General features: G+C 38.9%; 1 protein-coding gene across 1 annotated transcript in view; it reads left to right on the top strand.

The window, feature by feature from the left end:
* Hecw1 (HECT, C2 and WW domain containing E3 ubiquitin protein ligase 1) overlaps positions 1–17448 on the top strand; it is a 335971-nt gene that overhangs the window by 165228 nt on the left and 153295 nt on the right. Inside the window, exon 3 of the mRNA XM_051167947.1 lies at positions 9190–9297. Coding sequence (XP_051023904.1) covers positions 9190–9297 — 108 coding nt within the window. The remainder of the gene's footprint in view (positions 1–9189; positions 9298–17448) is intronic.

Raw genomic sequence — 17448 nt, 5'->3', positions numbered from 1 at the left:
ACATGACTAAAAACAATATTTCCAACTAGAGGAACACCTCTTCTTTGCTCCTAAGTCAATAGCGAATGCTTACCTTCAATCCTCACGTTTGCAGGGAACACCAAACACTAACCAATGTACTTACAGGTCTGGGCAGGTGATTTCAGCTTTTTTCTCCTAATAATTCTTTCTCCAGCTTCTTCAACATCCTCACTTTGTACTCAAAACACATGATGGAATTGTATATTTAGTCATGTGGGAAAAAAATTATTCAGAATATGAAAGTTTCATAATGGAAAGAAAGTGAAATAAGGTTTTGTATGTGAATTTCCTCAAATTTGGTCAAACAAATCAAATTGTGCTTAAAAATAAGATAACTATTTTATAAAAGTATCACCTTTTTTCTTACTTGTTTTAAAAATAAATCTTGCAAGCTCGAAAATATAATAAGCATCATGAAAATAGGTATTCACTCTACTACTTATAATAGAATCCACTGTGGAACAAATTGAAACAATTATCCATAAACAAATATATTATTTGGGGATACTCCAAATGCCAAGAGAACCTCCACACTTTCTGCCTTCCACCTATATGAATGGTTCTCAACCTGTGGGTCATGACCTCTTTAAGGTTTAAATGACCCTTTCACAGGGGTCACCTAAGACCACCAGAAAAAAACAAATATTTACACTTTAATTCATAACCATGGCAAAATTACAGTTATGAAGTAGCTATGAAAATAATTTTATGGTTGAGGGTCACCACAACATGAGGAACTGTAGTAAAGGATTGCAGCTTTAGGAAGGTTGAGAACCACTACTCTCTACAGTTTACCTTCACACATTCCAACACACAACACCAGATTTAATATTGTTGAATATCACAGCAAGCAATTCACATTATGATCAATTTGTAACCTGGCCCATTTTTTTCTGATAAAATATTTTGTCTGACTAATTAGTCTGAAACCAATTAGACAGGAAATATTTTTACTTTCTTAGAGGTTCTATACAGTGTAATTAATATATATATATATATATATATATATATATATATATATATATATATATATATACACACACACACACACACACATACGGATGTTTGTGTGTGTATATATAATAAAGATAAGCAATATATATTTTGATGTTTTTATACAAATAGTTACTAGAAAAAATTGACTTCTTGTTACAGTTATTTTTATATAACTGTTTGTGTCTCTTATTTTATTTCTTAAGCTGGCTATCACACAAATAATTGAAACTCTTATATTTGGTTATAAAGCTTTATAATACCATCTTGAGCACTTTAAGTCTGTTCCCAACCCTCTATGTTATCCTGACTCCATCTTTGCCCAAGCCCTCAAGTTAAGTGCTTTTTAGTTCTTTGCTCCAGCTGAATCTTCTTAATCTCTCCTGCACCTCTGCCAGTAGCTGAATCCCCCACTTCCTCCTCTAACTCTTCCTCCCTTGGCTGGCAGGAAGTCTAGCCCTTTTCTCTCCCCTGCTCAGTGATTGGCTGTAAGGTGTTTTATTGGCATGCTAAGGGACAGCTAAGCAGTATTTACACAACACTGAATCAGGAAAATCTCAGAGCAAGGATTGTAACCAGATATGGGGGTACAGAAATCAGCATTTGAATTACACAATAGCCTTATGCTTACAGCTCCTGACTAGAAAATTTTAATATTTAATAGAAAATTTAAAATTATGTTCTCAAGTAAACTAACACCTATCTAAAATAGAAATTGCAAAATAATAGCAACCCATCAAGGATACAGTTTTTGTTCGTGGTGTTTTGTTGCATATTTGACCATGAACACTAAATAACCAGATATTCCACACTGAAGTCCTTTTTTTTTTTTTTTTCCTTATGTCTTGACAGAAGACCACATTTGGGCAGAGTGAGTTTGTAAAGCCAGCAGGGCTCTAAGTAGCTAGAGTTAAGCATTCATTACTCCTTTTGACTAGTCTGAATCTTCAAGTTTGCCTCAGCCCCACCCATCCCCCCTCCCCCCTCCCCCACACTGTGCATCTTACCCCTGCTTCAACTGGGAATGCAATTTATCACCTGAAGGGATTGTTTGTTATGTGTGCACATACACAAGGGCAGAATTGTAAGCCAACTCTTTCCAAGAGTATCTTCTCTCAGTTTGTGAACATGATGACATGTCTCAAGCTAAGGGGTAAAAACAGAAGATAACATGGTTGGACAAGAAAATAATGAGGTCAGTGTGAAACTTCCTGGGTGTGACACACAAATGTGCTGCTTAGTTTTAGTCCACTTGACACAAACCAGAGGGACCTAGGAAGAAGGAATCTCAGTTAAGGAAGTGTGCTCACCTGGTTGTCCTGGGTGTGTGCCTGTGGGGCATTTTCCTGATTAATATTGAGGTCAGAGGGCACAACTCACTGTGGGTGTTGTCATTCCCTGGACAAGTAGTCCTGGGTGGGATAAAAAAGCAATCTGGGTAAGCCATGGGAACAAGTCAGTAAGCGGCATTCCTCTGTGCTCTGTGCATCAGTTCCTGCCTCTGCAGCTCAACGCAGAGATCCATGCTAGAGTTTGTCAAATTGTGGCACTTGATACCCTGTGAGTATAGAAGATCAATCACAGATTGTGTTGGGGAAGAAAGCATTAGAAGGTGCTGGTTGAACAGGGGAAAAACATAGAGGAAGAAGGAAACTCAAACAGGAGATGGCAGAAGTGTAAAAAAAAAAAGGCAGCTAGAACTCACACCACAGAGAAGAGAAAGGGAATGTTAGAAAAAAGGAAGAGCCCACTAGCCATATTGAATGTCGTGAAACTTTGAGTGGATAAGATCTGGCGTTAACATGGCATTTTTGACTGAGCCAAAAGAACCATAATTCATCATTTTAAAAACTTAATCTGACAATTTGTTATTGTCACAGCAGCTACACACATATAGCTGTGATGCTATTTAGTGCTGAATGGCGACACTTTAAATAGCATCTTACTGCAAATATGGTTTCTCAGTCCAAACTTATGTGTGAATCTTAAAAGTTTATAATTTGTGCGTCCTTGGTAACTTACCTTCCAGATTTGAGATGTCTTGTCTACACTCAAGTCACTGTCTTAGACCTAGAAATTTAAGGACAAGGGTGGCTATTTCATCTGACCTGTCACTTCCAGATGAGGAGATGCAGTGCAGCCCTCCCACAGCCATGAAGCTTCCTCTCTTGGCAGTAGAGGTCACACTGATTGTAGAAATATGTCAGTGTTTTGAACAGCATCAGGGATGTGCTGTTCTACATCAGCACAGCAGGAAAATGCCCAAGCAGAGACAAACATAGGTCTTTCTGTCATTCTGTGACCTCCAGACTTTTTGAGCCAAATACTATTTTCTTCTGCTGTAAGAAGGTGAAGATATCTGTATACAGAAGGTGATGTTGTTGCCTCTTCAATGTTATTGTTACCGAGTCGCACCTGCTGCCCTCAGCCAGGGCCATAGGATCCTAGCAGCAGGTTACAGCATTTCAGCAGTTTGGTTGCTCTTATTACAGAATGGCTATAATGAGATGAATAATAGCAATGAATTATTCTTCATGGGTGACAGTATGGAGAAGGCAGGGTGGTTTCAGTGACAGGTAGACATATAAGAACAATACTCTGCCTATAGATGGATATATTACCTCAACTTGGTATTTTCATCTAATATTCAAGTTATGTATTTCAAGTTACTCCAAAATGCATGTGAAACTGCAATTTCTGTCTCCTTAATGAGATAGTTTACCTTTTTGGTTTGGGTTTTTTTTTTTTTTTCTTCATAATCAATAAATTTCTACTTCATTTCTCTTGTCAAATTGTGATACAACAGTAATTTCTGGGTATCAATCAAACCAAACTTGATTTTTCAATTCTGTTTTAGTCGTATCTCATATAAAAAGGCTTCTGACCAAATGAGCATGGGGTGGAGAATGATTTTTAAATGTCAGACAATTGGCAGAAGTTTATCATTTGGTCCAAACACAAGTACATGTAGGTTGTTTTGTTATGTTGTGAGCAGTAGTGTTGAGTTGTGCTTGCATGACTAGTGTAGGTGTGTGTGTGTGTGTGTGTGTGTGTGTGTGTATGTATGTGTGCATGTGCACACATGTGAGCATGTGTGCATGTGTGTTTCCAGCTCTCAGTCTGTGTGTCTCTATAGGAGCACGCATGCATGTACGTTTCCAGCTCCTAGTCTGTGTGTCTCTACAGGAGCACGAATGTGCCATGGCCCACGTGGATGCCGGAGAACAACATGGAGGAGCCCTATCCTCTGCTCCAGGTCTCTCCTTGTGCTAAGCGTGTCTTGTGGATCACATCGTGCTTGTCAGTCTTTCTAACAAGGGCCTTTAGCTGAGAAAGCATCCTGTGAGCCCCTGTGGATGGTTGTCAGACTTTAAAAGTAGCAATTACTTTGACTCTGAACTAAAACCCCATTAAAGCTGTTTAAATATGAAATGTGTACAACTAAAATCACAGAAAACCACCAATAGATTAAAATAGGCACAATATGCTCATAATTTGCTTATTAATTCAGTTTTAATAAATCACAGTCATTATCATATCCTAATTCCATGCTAGAAATTGCTGAGTGATTTAAGACAATGAAATTAGAGCACATTCATGCATTTAGAATTCAGAATGTCAAGCAATAACTCAAAGAGCTCTCTAAAGTTATGCTAATGAAGCCTGCTCATATACTTGAGCCTGGGGATATATGTGCTCTTTCAAGCCTTACACATTGTCCTGCTTGTGTGAGGTCAAAGGTCATAGTCTTTATCAAATTGATTATAGCATGTGATTGCTTCAGTGCAGTTTTATCCAAAACTTAATCCAAAGTATGATTAGTCTAAACCTCACTGGGGCAATACATACACAAATCTAGTTTAATAGCTTTGAACTGCTATTGCAAAATGCATTTCTTTCATCAATGCAGTTTGCTACATGAAACATAGGAAGAGAAAAAAATTCAAAGTCCATTTCACAAAGGAAGAAATACTGAGTGATGCAATTTAAAGGAAAACAAACCAAACCTAATGCACTGTTACTACACTTTGAATTCATGCTGCTACTTTTGTTCTTTTTAAATTTTTCATTTTATTAGTTTATTCAGATTAGAACTCAATTGTTATCCCATCACTTGTATCCTCCCATTCCTCCCTCCCTCCTGCTTTCACCCTATTCCCCTCCCCTAGGTCTATGACGGGGGGGGAGGGAACCTCCTCCCCCACTTTATGGTCAGAGGCTATCAAGTCTCATCTTGATAGTCTGCTTATTCTTTCTTTGAATGCCACCAGGCCTCCCCACCAGGGGGAGGTCATCAAATATGCGACACCAGAGTTCATGTTAGAGTTAGTCCCTGCTCTCCACATAACTGTGGAGAATGTCCTGTTCATTGGCTAGATCAGAGTAGGGGTTCGATGTTTACTAATTGTATTGTACTTTTGTTCTTTCACAATTTTCAGCCTTCAACTTTTAATTCTTTTCTTTTTAAAATTGCTACTAGAGAAATATCTTACAATTGTATTACTTTAATTTTATATTTTTCAGTTGTTTTATGATGTGTATGCTTATACTGTTGTGTACTTAAATATTATACTACTGTATCTCATTGTGTACTTATGCAACTTTTCATGCACAAACCTAGATACTTCAACTTTAATTCCTATATCTTTTCACCTTTCTCTCTTCCCCATGCCCTTCTTGTTTTCACTTTTCATTTCTAAACCTCCAAAATATTAATAGTCTAATCTTTCTGGACCCAATAACTTCCTAGATTTGCCCTCTTTGATTTTCCTAGTTTGTATCTCTGTTGCTGTGATAAAATACGTACTAAAAGCAGCTTAGGAACAAAGGGCTTTGTTTGGCTTATATGTACCCATCACAGTACATCCTTGAGGGAGTGATGCCCCTAGAGGAGCCTAAGCAAGCACCTAGAGGCAGGATCTGAAGCAGAAACTAGGCAGGAGGAGTACTTAATGACTTACTTTATGGCTTGCTCAGTCTTTCTTATACCACCTAGGACCACCTGTCCAGAGGTAGCACCACCCTGGGGGTGGGTTGATATGGGGGGAGGAGACTCCCCTTTTCTGAGAAGAGCAGGGAGGACAAGGGGAGGGGGCTAAGGGGGAAGAGGATGGCAGGGTGGGACTGGGAGGAGAGGAGGGAGGGGACTGCAATTGGGATGTAAAATGAATAAATAAATACATTTACTACTAATAAAAAGAAATTGAAGTTGCTTAGGAAAGAAAGACAGACAGAAGGAAGGAAGGAAGGAAGGAAGGAAGGAAGGAAGGAAGGGAAGGAAGGGAAGGGAAGGGGAGAAGGGGAGGGATGGAAGGAAAGTAAACAAGCAGGCTGAGTAAGGCATGAGGGTTAAGCCAGTAAGCAGCACTTTTCTATGGCCTCCTTTACTTCCAGGTTCCAGTCCTGTCTGAGTTCCTGTCCTGACTTCTTCGATAATGAATTGTAATACGGAAGCACAAGCTAAATAAACCCTTCACCATCTTGCTTTTGGTCACAGTGTTTCATCGTATCAATAGTAACCATAAATAGGACAGTTACATTGACTGAGGTGGGGAACCCTGTTAATCATGGAAGACACCATCTAGTGATGGAGAAAAGAAACTAAGCAGCCATATGAGTTTGTCATCTTTTACATCTTGACTGCAAATGCAGTGGGACTAGATGCTTCAAACTTCAGCCACTTTGACTTCCCTGTTGTCATGAATTGTACCCTGAACTGTGACCTGGGATGAACCTTTCTTGCTGAAGTTGCTTTTATTACAATATTTTGACCCATCAAGAAGAAAAAAGTTAAGACACTAACCTTCCTACAAATCAGTAATACATTATGAAAAAAATCAGAAAAACAATTGCATTAATGATCATCTCAAAAAATTCAAACACTTAAGAGTAAACATAGTGAAGAAAGTAAAAGAACCTTATAATGAACACTTTAAAACACTAAGGAAAGAAATGAAAGAAAACCATAGATTAAAAAAGAAACAAAACTCTCAAGGTCAGGAATTGAAAGAAGTAATACTGTGACTATGGCAACGCACAAAACAATCTACCAATTCAGTGCAATCCCCATCAAAATCCCAATGCCCTTCTTCACAAAATTAGGGGAAAACACAATTACAAATTTCATGTAGAATCCCAAAAGATCCTTTGTAGCCAAAACTATCTTGAACACAAAGAACAGTGTTGGAGGAATAATCATACGTAACTTCAAGTGACATCACAGAACTATAGTAATAAAGACAGCAGAGTACATGCAAAAAAAATGGGCACATAGGAACAGAATAGAGGACTCAGAAATAAACCCATGTAGGTACAGCTTTACAAAGATGCCAAAAAAGACAACCTCTTCAATAAATGGTGTTGAGAAAACTGTATATTCATATAATGAAGAATAAAATATTAAGAGACCAAATAGAGAATAAATGAAAATGCTTACTGACTATATATATGATAGAGGATTAATATCTACAATATACAAAGAATTCAAAAACCAAACACCAAAGCAAATAATAATAATGAATAAACTGACTAATGAAAAGAAAGCCAATTCTTGAATGAGGAAGCACACATTGCTAAGAAACTGTTTCGAAATCCCTGGCCATCAGAAAAACACAACAGACACTGAGATTACACAATACTCATTCAGAGTGGTGGTCATCAAGAGACCAAAGAGCAACTATTGTGAGGGATGCAGACTATGGGGAATCTTTAGACCCTTCTCGCAGAATTTAAACTACTCTACACATATAGAAAACAGTATGGAATTTCCCCACAAAACTAGAGCTTTCATACAACCCACACAGATGACCCAGTAGTCCAAGTCAACATATTACAGAGACATTAATGCTTACAAATTGCAACCTTATTAGAATTGCGAAGGTGTACAACCAACCTCAGTGTCCCACAACAGAGGAATAGGTTAAGAAAACATGCTACATATACACAATTAGATGGGGCTTTTTCACCTGTAAAAAATAATAAAGTCATGTCATTTGCACAAAATTGGAGATAATCATAATAAGCAGATTAAGCCAGTCTCAGAAAAACATTGCCTGTTTTCTTTCAGCTGTGAGTCCTAGACTATATATATATATATAATAGACGTCGAAACAAACTGAGGAATTAAGAAAGTTAGGACAAGGTAGGGTAAAGAATAGTGAAGAATGGGTGGGAGTACAATTTGAGTATATTATATATCTGTATTAAAATGGCCTTCTGAACTTTATGACAGGCAGATCTGGATCCTGGGGTCCTCCTCAAACTAAGGCACCAGCCAAGGAGAATATAGACAGGAAGCTTCGAACCCCTACCAAGACCTAGCTGACGAACATGATACTCTCCACCGTTGAGTGGAGAGTGAGATCTGACTCTCACACGAACTCTGGTGCCCCTTTTCTGACCATGTCCCCGGATGGGGAGACCTGGTGGCACTCAGAGGAAGGATAGCTAGTTACCAAGAAGAGACTTGATATTCTGAGAGCATATATAAGGGGAGGAGGTCTCCCTCAGTCACAGACATAGGGGAGGGGAGAAGGGGAGAAATGGGAGGGAGGGAAGAATGGGAGGAAACAGGAGAAGGGCTAACAATCGAGATGTAATATGAATAAATTAATAAAATTAAAAATAATAATAATAAAATGGCCTTCTGTAATCCTGTTTAGTAAAAATTTTTTTAAAAGTATAATGAGGCCCAAGGTGAAGAAGTTATAATACAGGGTAGAGTCCATGAGAGAGACAGACAGACAAACACAGACACAGACAGAGACAAGGAGACAAAGAGACAGAGAGACAGGGAGACAGAGTGAGCGGGTGTGCTGGAGCACCATCAGACCTCTCTTTTCTCTGTCTCCTCATTCCCAAATGAGGATCATCAGCAAATTTAAGAAGACTTTCACATATTTCACACAACTAAGAGCTATTCAAAAAAAATATAAGAGCCATTGTAGTGATTGTCAGTGATTATTATTTCCTGTTTATGGAGATGCTTGGGAACTAAGAACATACATGTGCCAAGAATGTTGGGTGGAAGAAATGCTGCGTTCTGATGGTGTCTTGAAATGTTCCCTCCCTATATATGGTCACAGCGTTAGTTGCTCTTTGTCCTTGCTGCTCCTAAACATGCTTGCTGTTGGTTGATGTATTTCTCTGCTTCTCCTTTTTCCTTCTGCACCATAGGTGAAGTGTCATCTGAAAACTTTCTGGATTATAAGAACCGTGGAGTCAATGGTTCTCACAGAGGCCAGATTATTTGGAAGATCGATGCCAGCTCTTACTTTGTGGAATGTGAGTACGTCCCCCATCCCTGTGGCCTAGAAGACGTGGTTGGAGCAGAATTCAGCTGTGTTTGTTTTTTATTCTTTTGCAGTGCTTCCATTTAGAAAGGTGCCTCCACTTAGGTGCCATGTAAAAGCATATTTAATGAGAGCCTTAAAATGATTTTCAGTATATATCTCTATGACAGGTGCAAAATAGCCATGCGAATGCACCAGGCCAATCTTTCAATACCAGTGAAGGTCTTGGTTCATGTTCATGAGCCTCTAGACTCAGGACGCCTTAGCACATGTCCTTTAGGCTTTCATGCCTTGCCTCAATTAAGTAATCTCTAACTTCATGGGTTGCATTTTGATTACAATCATCCCTCCCAGAATTCATCTAAAACCTACCACCTATTCCATACCAACCCAACTTTAAAAAACAACAACAACAAGATAAAGTACAATTACTATACACTGCCTATACACTTTTAGGTATGTGGCCATCTACTGGAGGAAAGTTAGCCTAATAGGGGCCACATCCTTAAAGAAAACTCTCTCCAAAGCTAACACTTACTAATAGCTCCTCAGCTATTGGAAACTTAATGGACCTCACTGACCAACAACTCCAAAAGAGGTAACTCATTCCTGCAACGAGAGTTTTTACTCTGTCATCTACCTTGATTATAGAATACTTCCACTGAAACTCTTCTTCTATATGCATATGTTTATACTTTACACATCTGTAATAGTCATTTTTCATATGATTTTTTCAGAAGGTATTTACAGTAACCCTTTCTTCCATACTATCGTCTCATGCCCCACCCCATTTAACCCTTCCTGTTCCACTATTCATCTTTGGTCCTCTATATCACTCTGTTCTATCGGTCCTCCCTCGAAAGCAACCCCTCCATGGTTCCTTATAAATTTTCTGATCTGTTAGTATTGCAAATGAAGCATACGCAGCTAAAGGCTCAAAGCTAATATTCACAAATGAAAGACAACATATGGCATTTGTTTTCTGGGGTCTTGGTTACCTTAACTAACTGTGCTGGTTGGTTTCTGCCAACTTGACATAAAACTAGCCATACCTAGGAAGAGAGAATCCTAATGGAGAAAATCAATTAGGATGTAAGGTAGGGAAAAAAACCCAACAAAGATTGACATGTAGACAAGTCTGTGAGCATTGTCTTATCCCAGCTCGAGGTAAGTGATTCTATCTCTGGGCAGGTGGTTCTATGCAGTATAAGAATGCAAGCTGACCATTGGCTAGATCTGGGTAGGGGTTTGAAGTTTACAGCCTGTATTGTCCTTGACTGGAGCCATAGTTTGAGCAGGACTCCTGGGCCCAAATCTGCCTATCATAATGTTCTTCTTGTAGGTTTCTAGGACCCTATGGATCCTTTTACTTTGCTATTCTCCCATGCTTCTCTCATCTAGAGTCCAAATAGGATGTCCAATGGACAGGACATTCTCCACAGTTGAGTGGAGAGTGGGGTATGACTTTCACACATACTCTAGTGCCTCATATTTGACCACGTCCCCTGAATGGGGAGACCTGGTGGCACTCAGAGGAAGGATAGCAGGCTACCAAGAAGAGACTTGATAACCTATGAGCATATAAAGGGGGAGGAGGTCCCCCTCAGTCACAGTCATAGGGGAGGGGAGTAAGAGGAAAATTGGAGAGAGGGAGGGATGTAATAAGAATAAATTAATAAAATATAATTTAAAAACAAAAACTCAAAAACAAAAAAAAAGAAAGAAAAAAAAGAAAGAAAGAAAGCTGAGCAACCCATAAGTATCAAGCCAGTAGCAGCACTTCTCCATGGGCTTGCATCTGTTCTTGCCTCCAGGTTCCTGTCTTAATATCCCTCAATGATGTAGTATAACCTGAGAATTTTAATATAAAATAAACACTTCCGTTATAGATAAATAGATATCACATTTCAATTATCCATTCATGCAATAATGGGCATCTAGACTCTTTCCAGTCCATGACTGTTGTGCACAGAGCAGCAAAGGAATTGATGAGTAAATATCTCTATAGTAGGACATAGTCTTTTGGGTATATACTCATTACTGGTATAGTTGGGTCATGTGATATATCTATTTTTAGCTTTTTGAGGACCCTCCATAATGATTTCCACAGTACCTACAACAGTTTGCACTTTCACCAGCTGTGAATAAGTGTTTCCTTTACCCCGCATCCACACCAGAATTGGCTGTCATTGTTGTTATTGTTATTGTTGGCCATCTTGACTGAGATAAGAAGAAATCTCAAAGTAGTTTTATTTGTCATTTCCCTTATGGCTAAGAATACTGAATATTTAGACCTGTAGTAGACCAAACAGTCATAAAAATATCAAAACTTTCAGAGGTATCATTGTTCCAGATTTCAAATTATACAACCAAGCCACAATAATTATAATAAAATAATGTTGTATACATTGTCCAGTGAAGTATAATTTAGGATTAACACATAAGACCACACTTCTATAACCACATAATTTTTTGACAGAGGCCAATAGTGCACATTGGAGAAAAGACAGATTTCCAACAAATAGTCTTAGTAAAACAAACTAGAAGAATGAAAACTAGATCCTTATTACTGACCCTGAATAAAATTCAACTCCAAAGGGATAAAAGAGCTAAACACAAAACCCGAATCTCTGAAACTAATTAAGGTGAAAGTAGGGAATACATTTGAACTTATAGGCACAGGGAAATGTATTTCTGAACAAGACCCCAGTAGTATAGACATTAAGACTCAAATAGATAAATGAAACTAAGATACATTCACAAGGCAAAGAACTCCAAGTGGTTTGGTATCGACTGGTAACCGACAGTCAATAGGACCTGAACTTGAACTGAGGAAATTTGTCTTCAGATCCTAGTCATTAGCCACTACCATATTCTAGTGAGACCAGTAGACCAGTAAGAGTCCCACTTTTAAGGCAGAAATTCAGTGTAAAAATCTGATTCCTTAGAAAGCTAGGGTACACAGAAGAGAACTCTAAAACAAGATAGTCCTAGAAACGTCATGCCTGCCTCTCAGGCTGGTCCCAATCTCTGTGCGCAGCTCTTCTTAGTAGATGGCTCACACCTCACGGCTCTGGCATCTCTCCAGGCATCTGTCCTTGGTCTCTCCACTACATCCTGGGCTTCACCTTCGCAGCTTCATACAATGTTCTCTCAGGGCTGCCTCACCAGGACTCTGACCCTGCAACCTGCCTGGCCTCAGCAATCCTCTGAGACTGTGGAGGATGGATCTATGACCCCATTCACCCATTCATCCTTGGGTCTTTCTTGTTTTCAAAACAAGTATCGAGTGGACGAAAGAGCCATTTTCTGTTTCAAGGTCAGGATGGAGTCTAGACCCTTTGTATCACATTTGCAGCAGCATCTTCATGCTGACACTGGTGGAAACTTTCCATGCATTTGCTTCCTCCGAGCAGAAAACCCCTAGATTCTATCTTTTCTCAGGTTTCAGCCTTGCTGGGTGGGGCTGTGCCCCATGACACCTTTCCTATGTCTCGTGCAGAGCCAGAGTTTTCCTGTTAATGACACACACACAGCCTCTCTTCTCAGCATAAGCCTCGACTACAGTCCTAAGCTTCCTAGACTTTTTTTTATTAATTTATTCATATTACATCTCAATTGGTATCCCATCCCTGTATCCTCCCATTCTTCCTTCCCTCCCATTTTCCCCTTACTCCCCTCCCCTATGACTGTGACTGAGGGGGACCTCCTCCCCCTGTATATGCTCATAGGGTATCAAGTCTCTTCTTGGCAAATTGCTGTCCTTCCTCTGAGTGCCACCAGGTCTCCCCCTCCAGGGGACATGGTCAAATGTGAGGCACCAGAGTACGTGTGAAAGTCATATCACACTCTCCACTCAACTGTGGAGAATGTTCTGCCCATTGGCTAGATCTGGGTAGGGGTTTAAAGTTTACCGCCTGTATTGTCCTTGGCTAGTGCCTTAGTTTGAGTGGGACCCCTGGGCCCAAATCTGCCTATCATAATGTTCTACATGTAGGTTTCTAGGACCCTCTGGGTCCTTCTACTTTGCTATTCCCCTATGCTTCTCTCATCTAGAGTCCCAATAGGACTCTGTCCCAGTTTCCTGGTAAGTGAAGGCTTTCGTGGGACATGACCCTTGGGCTAGTATGCAGATATAAGTGAGCATATACCATTTGATTCTTTCTGCTTCTGGGTTAACTCACTCATTATGATCATTTCTAGCTCAATCCATTTATCCACAAATTTTGAGAATTCCTTGTTTTTAATAGCTGAGTAGTATTCCATAGTGTATATGTACCACAATTTCTTTATTCATTCTTCTACTGAGAGTCACTTAGGCTGTTTCTATGTTCTGGCTATTATGAATAAGGCTGCTATGAACATGGTTGAGCAAATTTTCTTGTTGTGTGCTGGAGCATCTTCTGGGTATATTCCAAGGAGTGGAATAGCTAGGTCTTGAGGAAGCCCTATTCCCAGTTTTCTGAGATAGCACCAGAGAGATTTCCAAAGTGGCTGTACTAGTTTGCATTCCCAGCAGCAATGAAAGAGTGTTCCTCTCTCCCCACATCCTAGCCAGCATGTGGTGTCACTTGAATTTTTGATCTTAGCCATTCTGATGGGTGTAAGATGGAATCTCAGAGTTGTTTTGATTTGCATTTCCCTGATGACTAAGGAGGTTGAACATTTCTTTAAGTGTTTCTCAGCCATTTGATATTCCTCTGTTGAGAATTCTCTATTTAGTTCCAAGCCCCATTTCTCAATTGGGTTATTTGGTTTGGTGGTGTTTAATTTCTTGAGTTCTTTATATATTTTGGATATTAGACCTTTGTCAGATGTAGGGTTGGTGAAGATCTTTTCCCAGTCTGTAGGCTGTCGCTTTGTTCTCTTGACAGTGTCTCCTGCCTTACAGAAGCTTTTCAGCCTCATGAGGTCCCATTTATTAATTGTTGAAATTAAGGCCTGGGCTGTTGGTGTTCTGTTCAGGAAGTTGTCTCCTGTGCCAATATGTTCCAGGCTCTTCCCCAATTTTTCTTCTAAGTGATTTATTGTCTCTGGTTTTATGTTGAGGTCTTTAATCCACTTAATTTTGAGTTTTGTGCAAGGTGACAAATATGGGTCTAGTTGCATTTTTTTACACATAGACATCCAGTTAGACCAGCACCATTTGTTGAAGATGCTATCCTTTTTCCATTGAATGGATTTGGCTTCTTTGTCAAAAATCAAGTGACCATATGTGTGTGGATTCATATCTGGGTCTTCGATTCGATTCCACTGATCAACCAGCCTGTTGCTGTGCCAGTACCATGCTGTTTTAATTACTATTGCTTTATAGAACAGTTTGAGATCAGATATGGAGAATCCTCCGGAGCACCTTTTATTGTACAAGATTGTTTTAGCTATTCTGGGTTTTTTGTTTTTCCATATGAAGTTCAGATTGAACTTTCAATGTCTTTTAAAAATTGTGTAGGTATTTTGATAGGGATTGCATTGAATGTGTAGATTGCTTTTCGTAGGATGGCCATTTTTACTATGTTAATTCTCCCGATCCATGAGCAAGGAAGATCATTCCATCTTCTCATGTCATCTTCAATCTCTTTCTTCAGAGTTTTGAAATTTTTTTCAAACAAGTCCTTCACTTGCTTTAGTTAGAGTAACTCCTAAATATTTTATACTGCGGTGGCTAATATGAAAGGTGTGGTTTTCCTAATTTCTTCCTCTGCACGCTTGTCATTTGTGTATAGGAAGGCGACAGACTCTTTTGAGTTAATTTGTATCCATCCAATTTGCTGAAGGTGTTTATCAGCTTTAGGAGTTCTCTGGTGGAATTTTGAAAGTCACTTATGTACACTATCATATCATCTGCAAATAGGGATAATTTGACTTCCTCCTTTCCCATTTGGATACCCTTGATCTCCTTTTGTTGTCTTATTGCTCTGGATAGAACTTCGAGTACTATATTGAAGAGATATGGAGAGAGTGGGCAGCCTTGCCTTGTTCCTGATTTTAGAGGAATTTCCTTGAGTATCTCACCATTTACTTTGATTTTGGCTATTGGCTTGCTGTATATAGCCTTTATTATGTTGAGGAAAGGGCCTTGTATCCCCAATCTCTCTAAAACTTTAAACATGAATGGGTGTTGCAAATGCTTTTTCTGCATCTAAAGAGATGATCATGTGGTTTTTTTATTTTCAGTTTGTTTATATGGTGGATTACATTGATGAATTTCTGTATATTAAACCATCCCTGCATGCCTGGAATGAAGCCTATTTGGTCATGAGGAATGATATCTTTGATGTGTTCTTGTATTCGATTTGCAGGTGATTAATTTAGTATTTTTGCATCTATGTTCATAAGAGAAATTGGTCTGAAATTCTCTTTCTTTGTTGAGTCTTTGTGAGGTTTAGGTATCAATGTGACTGTGGCCTCATAGAAGGAATTTGGTAATATTCCGTCCATTTCTATCTTTTGGAGTATCTTGAAGAGTATCAGTATTAGCTCGCCCTTGAAGATCTGGTAGAATTCTGCACTGAAACCATCTGGCCCTGGGCTTTTTTTGGTTGGGAGACTATCAATGATTGCTTCTATTTCTGTATGGGAAATGGGACTATTTAGCTTGTTTATCTGTTCTTCACTCAACTTTGGGAAGTGAAATTGATCAAGAAAATCATCCATTTCCCTTAGATTTTCAAATTTTGTGGCATATATGCCTTCAAAGTAGGATCTTATGATTCTTTGTATTTCTTCAGTGTCTGTTGTTATGTCTCCCTTTTCATTTCTGATTTTGTTGGTTTCAATACTGTCTCTCCGCCTTTTAGTTAGTTTGGCTAACGGTCTGTCTATCTTGTTGATTTTCTCAAAGAACCAGCTCTTGGTTTTGTTGATTCTTTGGACTGTTTTCTTAGTTTCTAATTTGTTAATTTCAGCCCTGAGTTTGATTATTTCCAGACGTCTATTCCTTTTGGGTGTCTCTGCTTCTTTTTTTTCTAGGGCTTCCAGTTGTGTCGTTAAGATGCTTATGTACAATGTTTCCAATTTCTTTTTTTTTTTTTTTTTTTTTTTTTTTTTCCAATTTCTTTTTAAAGGCACTTAGTGCTATGAATTTTCCTCTTAGCACTGCTTTCAATGTATCCCACAAATTTGGGTATGTTGTTCCTTCATTTTTATTGAATTTCAGAAACTCCTTGATTTCTTTATTTCTTCCCTGACCCAGGTGTCATTTAGCAGGGAGTTGTTTAGTTTCCACGTGTGTGCGTGTAGGCTTATTGTTATTTCTGTTGCTGTTGAATTGCAGCCCAAGACCATGGTGATCTGATAGGATACAAGGTATTATTTCAATCCTCTTGTATCTGTTGAGGCTTGCTTTGTGACCTATAATGTGATCAACTTTGGAGAAGGTTCCATGGGGTGCAGAGAAGAAGGTATATTCTTTCTTGTTTGGGTGAAAGGTTCTATAGATGTCTGTTAGATCCATTTGACCCATGGCATTGGTTAATGATGTTATTTCTCGGCTTAGTTTCTGTTTCAATGACTTATCCTTCAGTGAGAGTGGGGTGTTGAAGTCTCCCACTATTATTGTGTGGGGATCGATGTGTGGTTTAAGCTTTTTTAGCAGATCTTTTACAAATGTGGATGCCCTTGTATTGGGAGCATAGATGTTCAGAATTGTGATGTCATCTTGGTTGACTTTACCTTTGATGAGTATGAAGAGTCCTTCCTCATCCCTTTTGATTAATTTTGGTTGAAAGTCTATTTTGTTTGATATTAAAATGGCTACGCCTGCTTGCTTCTTGTGACCATTTGCTTGGAATATTTTTTTCCAACCTTTTACCCTGAGGTAATGCCTATCATTATGGGTGAGATGTGTTTCTTGAATGCAGAAGAATGTTGGATCTTGTTTATGCACCCATTCAGTTAGTCTGTGTCTTTTTATTGGAGAATTGAGACCATTGATGTTGAGAGATATTAATGACCAGTGACTGTTAAGAGTCTTAATTTTGATGTTGGTTCCAGTCGAGCATTTGTGTAGTTGTGTTTTTGCCATGGTATAGTTATCTATTTCCTGAGTAGTTTTGGTTGTAGCTTGACCCTTTGGGATGGAGTTTTCCTTCTAGTACCTTCTATAAAGCTGGATTTGTGGATAGGTACTGTTTGAATTTGTTTT

Source organism: Acomys russatus, chromosome 3 (assembly GCF_903995435.1).
Source record: "Acomys russatus chromosome 3, mAcoRus1.1, whole genome shotgun sequence".
NCBI classification, from domain to species: Eukaryota; Metazoa; Chordata; class Mammalia; order Rodentia; family Muridae; genus Acomys; species Acomys russatus.
This window is presented reverse-complemented; position numbering and strand designations above follow the sequence as displayed.